Source organism: Alligator sinensis, unplaced genomic scaffold (assembly GCF_000455745.1).
Source record: "Alligator sinensis unplaced genomic scaffold, ASM45574v1 scaffold846_1, whole genome shotgun sequence".
Classification (NCBI taxonomy): domain Eukaryota; kingdom Metazoa; phylum Chordata; order Crocodylia; family Alligatoridae; genus Alligator; species Alligator sinensis.
Genome location: NW_005842230.1, coordinates 371,927 through 387,412, shown reverse-complemented (window position 1 = coordinate 387,412; position 15,486 = coordinate 371,927). Strand labels below are relative to the sequence as shown.

Below are 15,486 nucleotides of genomic sequence, written 5' to 3'. Positions count from 1 at the left end.
CTTTCCCTTCTTCCCTTCCAGTCACACACACTCACTTCCTGTTCTCTGTAGCAATCTTTATTCAAAGCATAGTCTTCAAGTAGACTAGAGAGAGAGCATGCAGACAAATTAGGCATTTCAGATATGCATAAAGATTGCACACGTGTTTGGATAACCTTTTTCTGTACACAAGACATAGGATAGGGGAGGGGTGGCACCATCTCCTTTGCCCTCCAGGATTTGTGGAGGTTTCTTGTATGATCTGGGTCACAGTAGGAGGAAGAGTTATCAGTGGATAAATGGAAAGATATGCATATTCCCTGCTGATCGCCCCCAATCCACAGCTGATTTAGGCAGTAAAAGGCAATGTAACATTATAGCTGAATTAATTATCTTGGAAGATACTTATAGGAATTCTTGGACAAACTGTAGCTGGTGGAAGGGAGAGAAATTTTCAGTATTAGAGTTGTAATGGAGCTCTAGGGGTTGAAGGTACAGGTACTCTGGCAAACTGCTTTACAAAGCGATGCTTCAGAAAAATCTCAACAAGCAGTTACTCATGGATGCGGTGGATTCAAAGGGGGTGCAGTGGTGTAGCTGCACCCCCCTTTTGGATTGGAGTGCACTACAAGAACCCTACAGACTTTTTTAAATCCCTAAACAGGTGAAAATTCTCCTTCCCTTCTCCTTCCTGCTCAAAGGCATGTTCCCTTCCTTGCCCCTTCTCTCTTCTCTGTTGTCCCAGGGGCAGAGAAGCACTAAAGCCATTCCTGCCACCTGCACAGGGCCTGGGCACACCTGAGGATGAAGGCAGTGGCAGCCCACCTACTTTGGGATAGGGCAGGATTGGGGGAACTACTCTCCAGCTGCCATGTTGCCAGTGTCCTCTCACCAGCTGAGCCCAGCTCTCACTCAGCCCGACTGTCTCTGGAGCTTCCCTACCCCAAACCAGTGGAGAAAGCAGCAGCAGCAGGCAAAGAAGGGTGGCTGGGGTGGGAGAGAGGGGAAGGGGAGGGGGCATGCCTCTGAGCAGCAAGGGGAAGGATCCCCCTTGCTTTAGGGATTTCACTTGCTTTAGGGATTTCAAAAAATCTCCAGAGGCTCCCACAGCTTGGTCTGCCCACACTAATGGGGGCAGAAGAGGCTGGGAACATGGTGTGCAGCTACCACTGCAGTGTGGGCTGCTGCTTCAACACACCCCTTTGCAAAATTCTAGCTTCACCCCGGTCATGGAGGTTCCCTTCTGCATGAGATAATTTGAGCCATTTCTTGGCAAAGAAAGGACTTTACTGATAATAGCAGGTAGCAGGTCAGACTATTTTCTCCTGGACCTTTGTTTCTATGTCTTGCAGACTGTGACATGCAATTAAAGCCAGGCATCAAGGATAAGAAGCAAGGAACTGTGAGGCAATCAGACAGGAAAGTCCAGTGGTCTTGCAAAAGAATTAGTAATTTGGTAATGTGGTAATCCTATTTTCTATACCTATTTTCTACCACGGGTATTTCTCATGCTTCTGGGCTTTGCTGGTTGCTCATGCCTAACCCCACCTGCCCCCTTTTTTTTCGTCTATGTGTCAGGGTGTTTTTAAGCCTCCCCAGAGACATTGTGTGTTTATTACAGCTACAGATAGAGATTTCAACTGGGGTATGGTGATTCACCTGCTTAGAGCAAAGCTGGAGGTTCTTGACTAAAGGGTCTTGCCCTTCCACTCAGGGTCAAACTGATCTTCATATTTGGGGTCAGGAAAGAATTTTACCCCATGGTCAGATTGGTATGGACTGTGAGGGGTTATGCCTTCCTCTGTAGGAGGAGGTGTAGCCTTTTGCCTGGGCCCTCTTGAGCATATATTGACATTTCATAGAAGCAGGACGTTGGCTGCCATGGTTCCTCTGCTTTTCCTGTGGCAGGTTAGGGTGTTAGGCCTACGTTGTGTCAGGGTTGAGGGTAGTCTTATATAGAGTTTAGATCAGGGGTTGGCAACCCCTGGCATGCATGCTGAGCATGGTACACAAGGCCATTTTCCTCGGCACATGTTGGGGTCATGGAGGCAGCAGCTGTTTGCAGCTCCCAGCTGCAGCCAGCCCCAGCTCTGGGTAGCTGCTGCTAGCCGGGAGCCCAGGCTGCTCCCAGCAGGCAGCTGGGATGCTGCAAGCCCTGCTGGGAGCATCCTGGGCTCCATGGCTATCAGCAGCTACCCAGAGCCAGGGCCACTGCAGCCGGGAGGCTGCAAACAGCCGCTGCCTCCCCACCCCCGGCCTTGGCCCCAACAGGTGCAGTGCCGGCACCTGCTGCCTTCCCAGAGCCTGGGGCCAGGAGATAGCTGGGGCTGGGCTGGGGTCGGGGCCAGGGTGGGAGGGCAGCAGCTGTTTGTAGCCTCACGGCTGCAGCCAGCCCCGGCTTTGGGTAGCTGCTGATAGCCATGGAAGCCCTGCTGCAAGCATCCTGGGCTCTGTGGCTATCAGCAGCTACCCAGAACCTGCTGCCCTCACCGCTTCTGCAAAGCAGTGTTGGAACCCAGCGTGGCAGGGCACAGCGGGGGGCACAACCCTGTACTGCTGCCCACGCTGCTCCCGCGCACACAGGGGAAGTGTGGCAGGGCAGCGGGGAGCTTGAAGCACGCAGCTTTCTGCGCCCCCCGCTGTGCCCTGCTGCACCAGGTTCCAACGCTGCTCTGCAGAAGCAGCAAGGGCAGCACAGCGGGGGGCATTGCCGGTATGTGCTGCCTCCCTGGAGCCCAGGGCCAGGTCTGGGGCTGGGAGGCAGCTGGGGCCAGGGCCAGGGTGGAGCGACAGCAGATGTTTGCAGCTGGCCCAGGTTCTGGGTAGCTGCTGGCAGTCACAGAGCCCGGGCTGGGGGGCAGGGGCTTTGGGTGAGGGGAAAGGGGCAGCAGGGGTGGGGGGCAGGGGCACAAGCAGGGCATCCTGCCCCTGCCCTCATTTTGTTTTTCTGGCATGCTGGCACTCCGGCACCTTCCAAGGTATTCCAACCCCCATTGTGGGGGGTTTGGGCAGTCCGGTCAAAAAACGTTGCCTATTCCTAGTTTAGATTATGATTGTATGGGATGGTTGGGATAGGGATGATCCTGCCTCAGGTAGGGGGCTGGACTAGATGACCTCTGAGGTCCTTTCCAGTGCTACTTCTCTATGACAATCTCTTGTCATATCCAGAAACTCCTTGGTTATTAACTCCACTCTCTCCCAACCAAACCAAACAAGGCCTGGGAAGGAGACTGCTCATCAGAACTTGACATATCCCATAATTTATAAAAAATCAACGTTTAGGAAAAACCAACATGAATATTATTCAACCAGCTGCAACAGCAATAAGAGAGGAAGTTTAAGTTTCAAGTACATCAGATAAAAGCATACAAAACAGAAATCCCAGGCCATAGGAGATTTATCCATCCTTGCAACAGTACCATAGAAAGGATATTTTCATAGAAAAGACTCCAACTTGTGCTTTTCCTTAAGCATAGCTCTGGTTGCTTGCAACATGCTGACTCTCAATTAAGTCCTTAAGGTTAGAGATATGTAGCTGCCATCACTTGGAAGTGCACTGAGGAAGTGAATTACACTTATTCAGTCATTTAGGTAAGTATAATATATTTACATGTCCCCATGTACACACACGCACTGAGAAGCTGGTCCAGTGAATACTGACTTAGTTCCTTTGAAGTCAATAACCATATACCAATGTATGCCATTTGGCCTTCTGTTACATTGAAATCATCCATTGTTTGTGTTTTTCTGTCCTCTGCTAGAGAATCAGAGCTACTCAAGTGTGACAGGAGCTACAAGACATTTTATAGCACTTCTGGTGCAGGAAAATTGAAGCTTTATCTTTACCACCACTTTGGAACTGTGTGTCCATAGTTTGCAGAACAGTAAAAGCCAGGAAGTCCTAAGTGAGCATAATTTTGCTGAGGTACATACAAGTTCTCTGTGCTGTTTGATTACCTTTGAATCAAACTAAGTTGACTAGAAAGATAACTCTTATAGCAAGATAATATATATATTTTTGCTGCCTCTGGGAAAAGTAGTCTTAACAGCATTAAACACAAACATTATAGGTTAATCAATTAATCATTGTTGTTTTATAATACTGAAATGACATTGAATGGGAAAGTTCTATCTTACAATGATATTGAAAAGGAACATGCATTTTGATTCAGCACATATAACTTTACTTAATATCTGTTGTAAAGAGAAAGTTTTAAGTGAAAGTGAATTGCTCCTATAATTTGGAAGTGCTGTGCATAGGTTCAGAATTCTGATCACTTCTAAATTGAAGCACTTTTAAAAACTGAAGAGGTGCCATAAATTCCTCTGCACCACACAGAGTGACTTAAGCAGTGCATTTAGGAGTTCCTCACCCCAGGATGCCATGTAACCTACAATACCCATTGTGCCTCAAGTCTGGATGTTTATTAAATTCCAAAACATACAAGTTATAAATTAAGTCCTCCCCTCTCCGACTCAGTAAATAAACCATATCAATCTGGGATCATGCAGAGTCCTAACTTCTTCCTCACTTCAGAGTTTCTCCATCCTGCAGGGAAAATTCCATTGAAAACACAGAGTTCTAGTAAAAGGAATGATCCCTTCTTGCAGAACAGATGGAGTGTTAAGGCTACCTGACTGTGAAATGCAATGATTCCTTATTATAAAGGTCACAAAAATGGGTATCTTTGCACTACTAAGGGCCATGTTGCAAAAAACATAGTACATGTTAAATGTACTTAAAACATGAACATCCGTGTGTTCAGGCAGTAAAACACAGATAAGTGCTCTTGTAACATAGCAAACTTGTAACTTTTGGGGTGAGGAGTATATCCAAATCATACTAAATAATATATGTTCAGCTACCATCAAACTGCTTCACAGAGATATAAGTAATGTATGGTCCTCCTGTATTCCAGGATGTATCCCCCCCAGTTATCCCAGTCCCATTCCAAGGGCTGGTCTATTTACCCACCTAAATTCTACTGCTCAGGGACACTTGGACTGACCCCATGGTGACACCTCCACTTACCCCTGCCCTTATCTCCATAACATCACCCTGAGCCTCAGGTGTTGCCAAGGCCTTCTACCTTTGCTTGAGCACTGCAGTGTGAACAGCAAACACCCAGCTTCATGAACCAAACTGAACCAGAGAATGTCCTCCTCAGACTTCTGCAGGAAGGCCATGAACTAGTCTTGTGATGAGGTGCCAGACCTCATCATGATCTGGAGTAAGAACCATCACTACAACTGCTAAGGGTGGGAAGGGGAGCCAACATAACCGGAGTCTATGGGTACCAGCAATGCCTTGGGCACCATGAGGTCATTGACATTGCACAGTTTATGCACAGCCATTGTTGCTATTCATTGTTTGTCCCACACTGAACTGGCTGGCAATGGAACAGAAGCAGTTGGTGTTTGCCAACTTCTAAATCACTAGGGCTGCACGTCTCTCATTGGACTTGGGGTACTGAAACCCACTGTCCTAGTGCTAGAGCAGGGGACCCAGGTTGGTGCAAAGATTCATGACTGTGCCATAGGACATCCTGCTACTGCTCATTATCCCGGGTTCTGAGCATGAGCTGCTCCCACCAATCCAAGCTCATTGTTAGTGCCCAGCAGCAATAAAGTAGCATCTGATACTGGGTCCATAGCTTATATGGCATTGTGTTGTGCCTCCTGCAAGTGAGCCAGCATGGCACTGATGGTAGTATCATGGTGCTCAAAAGTAGTGCCTCCCAGGGCCAGGCTGTGGATTACAGCAGTTAGGGCAAAGATATGATTGGTTCTACCACTCATCATCTCTAGAGAGCCCCTGGAGATCCAACGCCAGGTGGAATAGTCAGTCAAAGAGGCACTGGAATTTGCATCCTCACCTCATTCAATTGGTGCTTTTGTCTGTGCTCAGCTGTTTTTGGCCCTTGTTAGAAACATGGGGAAAAATTTCTCTAGTTTGGCATGCTGTCTATCAGCAGAGCATGAGCTGTGCATGTAGGGGTCATAGTAAACATTACCAACAAAGCCCGAAGGGCAGCATTACAATTAGTAAGTGCAGTTAAAATGCAAGCAGATGTGTGTCCAAGCAGTTTAGCATGTGTTAAGTATCCTCATGGCATGGCAAAATTGTTCCCTTCTGGCAAAGGTTACCTCCTAACATATGCTGACTTTAATAAGTCACTACTTTCTAATGATCAGGGATCCTGGTTTTCTCTGATTTAAAAAAAATCCCCAATTTTCGGTTAAAAAAAGTAACCCCAAATCCACATTTTTTGTGATTTAAATGAAATACCACTATATATATATAGAACTTGTATGTACCTCATATATATATATATATATATATGAGGTACATACAAGTTCTATATGTATTCAATTTTATATAAGTTTCAATTCAATATATATTCAATATTTATATAGTGGTGGTTCATTAAATCACAGAAAAATGTGGATTTGGGATGACTTTTTTTAAACTGAAAATTGGGGATTTTTTTCAATCAGAGAAAACCAGGATCCCTGCTATAATGATATGCAACTGTTGCAAATGAAAGTGTGACAGGGCTCTAAAGTGCACAATAGAAAGGGCTCATCCCCTACTGCAGCTGGATTTCAGATTTTCTAGCACAACATCACCTGAACATACAACTTCCTTTCTTTGTCAAGTCATAAAACTTATTGACTAGAGATGGTATCAGCAAATTCTATTCATGTCAGATTAATACCAGTGAAGATAATCATATGCTTTTTACCAGAAAAATACTACAGACTACTAATACTGAACTTCACTCATAATGAAAAAAAAGATTAGAGTTTTACTTACCCTATAATAATGCAAGAGATAGCAGTTCCCAAAAAGGCATAGGTTAAAATTGATCCCAAGTTACGAAAAAAATGTCTCTGCAGATGGAAGGAAAAATGATGAAAAATGTATTGCAGCGCAGAGTTAATCTTAGAATTTTAAAACCACACACAAACTCTGGCACTAGAAGTCCCACTCAATTCATTCAGGCTATTATCATAATCGATAAGGCAGGGTTAGGGAAAAAAATCCACACAAGCTCTGAATGCAGTTCTGAAAAATATGGTCTTAATTCTATCATCTGCTCTCAGTACATCTGAATATCACTGAACTCCACTTTCCATATATCAAGCTAGATGTCCTGAAATATTTAGTGGCTATAGTAAAATCACAGATAATTAATGTTCCACGTAAATACTACCATGAATCCCTTTTCTTATAGAGATATAAGCCCCAGTCCCTCCATAGAGAGCAAGTGAACTACTGTTCACATACAGAGTACCACTGGCTTGAAAAAGGTCCCTCTGGAGTCCAGTAATCCATGCAGGTGTTAATTAAATGCAAAAATGGAATTTCATACAGGTGTAACAGCAGAATCAGGACTATGGGCTTGATCTTGGACACATTTATTTATCACTCTTAATTTTAAATTTTAGGTCATTATTGTATAAAAAGATTTTCAAGTCATGAGTATTCAATTCTTTTTTTCTGTTATTTCTGTAGCTCTACAAAATAGCCATCACATTAATGCACCTAAGTGTTACTTGATGGAGAAATTGCTTTCCTTCTTTAGACTATATCCTGCATGAAATATAATGGGTGGCAGTAAAACATTGAAGAAAATGGAAGGATCAAACGTCATCTGCCAGAAAGGACAAAGGTACATGATAAGGAAAAGTAAAGCAATTATAGCATTTAACAGGATGGATTTCATGTGAGATTCATAGGACTTTTTAATCAGGGATAATCACAGTGTGGCTATAATTAATTACTCTAGAATGCACAGAAATATGAAAATTTATTCAGAATTATTGTCCAGGAAAATATTGTAATTTTATAGTACCCTGTTGTCTGCATACACAGTATAGTATTTACACATTTAAAATATTTAGCACAAAAATAAGTTAATACAGGACACAGGTAAGTAATATTTCACATATTAAGAAGTAAACCAGAATAGAATGATCTATTAGATTAGGCCCTGGATTAGGGATTCAGGAAACCTATGTTTGATTCCTAATCATGAGCCTCCCACTTTATCTTGGGGAAAGCACTTATTCTACAGTGTTCTTGGTAGTAAAATGTAATTTCATTAAGGTGTAAACTTGCGTTTTAGGCTTGAGATCTATGGCAACCATCAATCTTCCTGGATCATGGTGTATTAATGAGGGCCACCCAGACTTTCAATGCATATACCTGGACAGGAACTTTTGGAGGAGTAGAGGCTGTCCAGACTGTTCATCCTCCCTTTAGGCCATTGAGACAGACTTTAAACACCAGACTGAGTCCATATGTTTGGTGCCTCCATGACTGTAGTTGCATAAGTGTCTGGGAATCAAACGCAGGTCTCCTGCATGGTAGGCAAGGATTCTACAACTGAACCACAGGGGATTCTGTATGAGAGCTGCTAGGTAAGAATATGCTGAAACTGATGTGTGCTATGAAGCCTTTCTTTTAAACTTGAAATCCTTTGCCATTTCTTTTAGGAGAGTTCACTCAGTGTGAGGGCTCTCTAATGTGTTTAATATATAACATTTCAACTCACTACCACCAGTGAAGAAAGCTCTTTGCTTTCCTTTCTACTCCTATGTACAGTGACAAAGCAGGAAGTACTGCCATAGCAATGAAACTGAATTATCATCTTAGTGCCAGTCATTTATCTCTATGAGACAGCAGATTGTTTATCTTCTGCACCACTAGAGATGCAACACATTGCTGTGTGTGGAAATACAAGAGGGCCCAACTCCATCATGATTGTTTATAGACCTTTTGGTGAGGGGAAAAAGATCTGTCTTGGAAACATTCCCCACGAATTAAGGATGAGATTCATCCATTCACCATAAAGCTATAGGCTTTTGTCCAGTGCAATAAACAGAATGTTAGTCACTTCCCAAATGAAGGGTGTGTCACTAGGCTGCAACATACCCTTTCCTGATTAGTGCTCTAATTCAAGGTTTCAGATAGCAGCAGATACCAGTCCACACATCCTTATGCAAGGTATTAGGGCCAATGAAGTTAATGTTGGCTTGCTAAATCCCTGTACTAGCACTCTGTTTGGATACATCTGGACCTTCTTCAGGTCCTTGAGATAGATCTAGTCATTAGGAAAAGTAGATCATGTGTCTGTTACATAAAAGGTCAGAACTGGTCAGTATAATTGCCCCTTCCTGTCTTATATAGCTCTAAAATCTATAGGCAATACTGAGGTAATTCCCTAGACCATCTAAATCAAGGGTGAATTTCCCCTATATGCATCTATGTAAAGTATTACTCAGGGGACTTGGTAAATTAAATTAATAGAATGTGCCCTTGATTTGAAGGGAATCTTATTTTTTTTTTGCATTTTCAAAAATAGTTAGCTTTTTTTTAATTGTCTCATTTTTCCACAACCCCCCTCACCCCAAATCTGCTTTGGAAGCAGTAAAAGAAAGAACAAAATAGCAGAGAGATGTTTAACATGTATCAGAAGCACAAATAATATTGTGAAGAAAATTGTTCTCAAAAGGCTTCCATAGTCAGGAAGTTCAGAATGTTCAGATCAGCTTAGTAGAGAGACTTGAACTTTGGGGTCCAGCTTCAGTTCAAACTTCTGATTCTTTTCAGGTTCATCCAGCCATCTCTTGATGAGATCAGTTACAGTTTTTGAGTCATGAAAGGGAATTGCATAAAAATACCTTAGCTACTTTAAAAATGCCTTTCATTTTAATTCTACTATGGAAATATTTGCAGATTTGTGTGGATAGAAGGTGAAGCTAGTGCTAATTTTGCCAGATGTCAAGGTATAATACTTAGTATTCTCCAGGGGCAAGGGCAGACAAAGTACAGTCAAAAAGCCCAAGGCTGAATCAATTCAATCTGCAGATTTTTTAAAACTACATAGGTTGAAACAATAAGCAAGTGAACTGAAGTTCACTTTTCAAATGAAAGGCAGCCAGACCCCTGCAGTGGCCCATACTAAGAGCCGGGCGGGTGCTAGAGCACACCTCCCAGTCTGCTGGCCACTGCAGAGAGCCAGAGTCCTCTGATCCCCCAAGCCATGCCCCCTCCTCAGCCTCCCTGCAAGCTGAGTAAGGGGTGGGTGGGAAAAACCCACTTGTCCTGCCTGGCACTGTCCCCCAGTTGGGAACAGTCTGGGTGGCAGAGGAAGCTGAATCTGGGGGGTTTACACTTTCCCCCACCCCCCAGCTGGGAGTGGGGCTGGAATCTGCTAGACATGCCCCTTCTCAGCCTCCCAGTCAGCTGAGGCAGCGGGGGATGGAAGTCTACACCTGGGCTTGGCTCTGCCCCAAGAGCAGGGAGCTAGGAGCCATGCCCACTTCTCAGCTGCCTGGGGTTGGTTGAGGGGAGTGGGGAAAGGAAAGCCTGCAGCAGGGGCTTTACTCTGGTCCCAGAGTTGGAAGCCAGGAGTCATGCTCACTCGTCAGCCTCCAGGCTGGAAGGTGCGGGGGAAGCCCGCAGTGAGGCTTGGCTCCATCCCTCCCCAGAGCTGGGAGCAGGGCTGGAGTCTCCTAGTCATACCCTCTTCTCAGCCTCCAGGCAGGCTGAGGGCAGAGGGGTGGAAGTGGGGGGCTTGGCTCTTCCCCACAGAGCTGGGAGCCATGCCCGCTTCTTATCCTCTGGACTGGCTGGGAGGTGAGAATAAACCTGCATGGGGCTTGACCCTGCCCCCAGAGCCTGGAGGTGAGAGCCATACCCCCTTTTCAGTCTCCTGGCTGGCTGGGAAGAGGGAGAAGCCTGTACCAGGGCTTGGGTCTGCCCCCCAGAGCCAGGAGCAGGTTTGGAATCCCCTTGTCATGTCCCTTCTCAGTCTCTGGACCAGCTGCATGGCTCTCAGCTCTGGGGGGCAGAGCTAAGCCCTTTTGTGGGCTTCTGTCCCTGCCCTGACCTCAGCTGGCCCAGACGGTGAGAAGGGGACATGGTAAGAGGACTCCAGCCCTTCTCCTGGCTTTGGTGGGGTGGAGCCAAGTCCTGGTACAGGCTTTTCCTCTTCCCAGCCAACCCAGAGGCTGAGAAGGGGGCATGGCTGTTTGGGGCAGAGTCAAGCCCCTGCTGCAGACTCCCCCTCCCTTCCCCAAGCTGGCAGCACCCAGCTGGGGGTCTGGTGCTGGGCCAGAGGGGTAAGTTCCCACCCCCCCATCCCCTCCTCAGCCACTCAGACTGATAGTGCTCCAGCTAGGGAGCAGAGAAGCAGGGCAGACCCTGCTCATTGGAGCAGATAGCATAGCCCAGGGCTGCAAAGCATTATGGGATGCTGGGGGACTGTATGTTAACTTGAACCAGGAGGGGATCTGGGACAGAAGTTCCATCAACCAGTTTGACCTACATCAGTTAAGTTTGATATACTACATCTAACCAGGTTTATCTTAAATCAGTTTCAGCCATTTTGAAAGCAGTTTATGTGCACTGAACTTCTACGCTGTTACAGGTTTAAACTGGTTTCTGATCACTTAAACTGGTTTATATGTAAGTTCTTCCCCTAGCCCAGGAGTGATTTGAACTCAGAGATGCAGGCTTACTGCATAGCTAGAAAAATCCTTCACTGCATTTGTGTACAAATTAATGCAGTACTTGACAGTAACATATCTATTATTAGACTATACATTAGTGGAAGGTTCGTTCTTTTTTTTGCAGAGGAGTTCAACAGAAACAAAGCATTTAAACTCAGTGGGCACATCTACACATGTATTAATGCGCTGCAATTGCAGCACATTAAGTTTAGTACCTGTTATTACAGGTACTAAACTTAATATGCTGCAATCAGTGCTACCTGTAATACCAGGAACTAAACTTAATGTGCTGTAATCAGCGCTAGTGCTAGTGCACAGTAGCACCAGAACATGTTTTTTATGTAATGTTAATGTGCAATATACTAATTCTACTGCACATTAGTGCATTAGCATGGCTTTTGCCATGACGTGCTAATGTGTAATGGAATTGATCTACTGCGCTTTTAGGGCATTTATAACCAGACCAGAAGTCCAGAGTCCAGAAGTCCACTACTTCAAAGCAGACTCAATTTGAGTTTGCTCCACATGCAAGCTGAAGTGAACTGCACTGTGCCATGTGCAATTGTGTAAGTGGCAAAATGCATGGCAGTGTGCAGAAAATGGCGGTGTTGTGCTTTTGAACTAAAGCACCTCTGATGTGTTTTAGTTCAAAAGCACACCACCGCCATTTTCTCAGTGCTGACACACATTTAGGCACTTATACAACTGCAAAATTCCCTTACTGTTTCAAGTAGATGCATCCAGTATGACAGAATATCCAATAGGTTTAACAGATTTTGGGTTACCACCACATGACTTGAATGATATGGAGCCAGATTACTTCCTGTACAGAAATCTGCTTGGCACAGAATGGAGACTTTTTTCCTGATTCTCCAGGTGTGTTTTTTGCCTGCATTACAGGCTGCTGTATATTATGCCATCCAGCTCTCAGTAGCAGTCTCCACAGGAATGTACATTAGCTAAGAATTGACAGAGCATAATTGTTCTCTCGGTTGTCCTGCCCTCAAGAAGCCCCTCATGCTCCTTCTCTTTCTTCTCACTGGGCTCCTTACACAAAGGTGGGCTGAATAGTTGGTACAAAAGCTGGGGAAACCAGCTTTACATCAACGGAATTCTCCCTCTGATGTGTGGCAAGGTTGGAGTATAGTGGAAAGAGGCCAGAACACAACAGGGAATTTAACCATAGTTTTGGCCACCATATGGAACACTTCTGTTCTCTGACTGCCATTGTAAAGAACAAAGACATTTAATAAGAATGGAAAAGTGTCATGAGCTCAAAGTGCTTTCTTCAGTTCACAGCATGTTCTTTATTCATTCTCTAACAAAAATGTGGGACAAAAACAATATATATGTAGGGTATAAAATAAGCCATCCATTAATATGATTTTTCAAAGTGATGTTAGAATGAAGATAAGTTTAAAAAAAACAAAGCAAAAGTTTTCATCTCTTATTCTGAGTAGAATACCTACATTCTCCATCAGGTTCAGGCACGCAGAGTTAGCACAAAAAGTGTTCTGCATCCTTAACTTTGTTTCAAACAACTCTCAGATAATAAAATCCTGCATAACACACAGCACTGCTGGACAAAAAGCATTATTTTAATAAGCCTGTGTAAGTCACTGTTCTGTTTAAGGGCCCTATTATATTAAAATCTTTAAAAGAGACAGCACGTCATTAGCACAATGGCTTCCAGCTCCTTTGTTCAAATAAAGTGCATTTTCTTTATAGCTAGGATGTACTCAATGAATTATTTAGCTTCATAGGAATAAGACCTGACTGCAAAATTACTTCCGTCTTCTTACCAACAGATAGCTTGCTTCGATAAACAGGAAGTGGGAACTCAGCAAAAATTTTTACTGTTCTGCTTGCTTTGAATTATTAAACTAATGTGAACTGGCTGGCAAACAATGGGATGTAGTAAATTTAGCCATGCTGACAACTTTATGGAAAATAAAATGGAGAAAGAACTTTTTATCACTTACTCCTATGAACTGACTGTCTCAAATGTCACATTAATTTGGGAATTAAATCAGTAAATAAATTAAATGAAAGCTTTTTTTCATAGGCATCAGAAATTCTAATTGTATATTTTATTATTCAAAACAATTCTATGACATAACAAATACATATTTATAAATCAAGGTACAGACTAATCTAACTGCTGTAAAGATTTAAGAAACTTTTATGCTGAATTTTGGTTCCACACAAAACAATCAGATCAGTGCAAGCATTTTTTATAAAGCTCTCCATGTAGCTGGTCTTGATTTTCTAGCCTTCTATGATGTGTTTTCTGGCAGCATAGAGGCAATCCTTTTGCAGGAAAAGCCTAAAGACTCAGCAAAATCTGAATAGGTCTGGGTGTCACAGTATTTCCCTGTCTCCACATGAGCCAGCTCTGAGAACCCACAGTTGATTTAATTCTTCCTAAGAGAGCCAACAGTTTTGTAATAACTAAATGAAAATACACATAGGCAAGAAATTCAAATTAAAGTTTTAATCCTATTGATTTCTATGAACTGGCCTTATATCATAATGGCGGCATCTACTCGAAACTCTGCCTGTGCAGTAGCTCATTACTACTGCGCAGTAGCATTGCATGGCACAAAGCATGACACAATGCTACTGCACAGCAGTTCTGAGCTACTGTGCAGTCAGCATCCCCAAAAAGTCATTTGGGGATGTTACTGCACAGTCATTTAGTACTTGTGTATGCAAGTACTAAATGACTTCGCAGAAACAACTATGCAGTCAATGTCTCATGTAGATGCAGCCATTATGTATGTGTTTTAAATGACTGGCAGTGTAAGAGTAATGTTAGCCATGATGGTCCAGAAATTATGAGTGGCAAGGATTTCTTAGGGTGATGTTTTATTGGACCAACTGGATAGTTGGGATAGAGTCGGACAAGCTCTCAAATGAATATTTTACATTCAACAGCTTGTCTAACTCTATCCCAGCTATACAGTTAGTTCAGTAAAAGAAATCACCCTAATGTATCCTTGCCTCTCGCATCTTTTAAAAAATGTTTGCCATAATAACATGCAGGTAAGTGAATTTGAAGGCTGAATCACATCAAGGAGTTTTGAAGTCATAGAGCTCTAGTGTATAATAATGAAAGTGCTGTTCTGGTTGGAGTCTTCATGTGCATGTGTGTTTTATATCTTGTTTTAACATGAGAAACAGAATATTAAAATGTTAATTTTAATTTTCTCTGTCCTCACATTTGTTCCGTTTTGCCATTTTCGCTCACTTAAAGAGGCACAGAAAACAGAGGTTCATAGATTAATAGACTGTTAGGGGCTGGAAGGGACCTCGTAGATCATTGGGTCCAGCCCCCCTGCTTTAGGCAGGAAGACAACTGGGGTTAGGTGACCCCAGTGAGGTGACTGTCCAGCCTTCTCTTGAAACCTCCAGGGTAGGTGACTGCACCACCTCTGGAGGGAGTTTATTCCACAGTCCACCCTGACTGTGAAGTAGTTTTTCCTGGTATTAAGCCTGAAGCGGCCTTCCAGGAATTTGTATCCAGTGGTCCTGGTCTTCCCCAGGGGTGCGCTAGTGAACAGTTGTTCACCGAGCTCCTGATGCACTCCTCTGATATCAAGGTAAGCCGCTATCAAGTACCCTCTCAACCTTCTCTTCTTCAGGCTAATGAGGCCCAGGTCCCTCAGCCTTTCCTCATATGGCTTGCCTTGCAAGTCCCTGATCATATGGGTGGCTCTTTTCTGGACCCTCTCAAGTTTTTCCATATTCTTATTGAAGTGCGGCACCCAGAACTGGATGCAGCACTCCAATTGCGGTCTCACCAGTGCTGAGTACAGCAGGAGTATTACTTCCTTAGTTTTACATGAGAGGCATCAGTTGATGCATGCTAGCGTGTTGTTTGCCCTGCTGACTATCGCCTTGCACTATGGCTCATATTCATACGATGGTCGATTATTACCCCTAGGTCCCTTTTAGCCGTGGTGCAAGTCAAGCTGTCACTAC

General features: G+C 43.9%; 1 protein-coding gene across 1 annotated transcript in view; it reads right to left on the bottom strand.

The window, feature by feature from the left end:
- The window catches only part of SLC9A9 (solute carrier family 9 member A9), a 413,235-nt gene that overhangs the window by 384,449 nt on the left and 13,300 nt on the right, over positions 1-15,486 (bottom strand). The window contains exons 3-4 of the mRNA XM_025208443.1: positions 7,560-7,637; positions 6,797-6,873 (exon numbers count right to left, since the gene is read on the bottom strand). Of these exons, the coding sequence (XP_025064228.1) occupies positions 6,797-6,873; positions 7,560-7,637 (155 nt within the window). The remainder of the gene's footprint in view (positions 1-6,796; positions 6,874-7,559; positions 7,638-15,486) is intronic.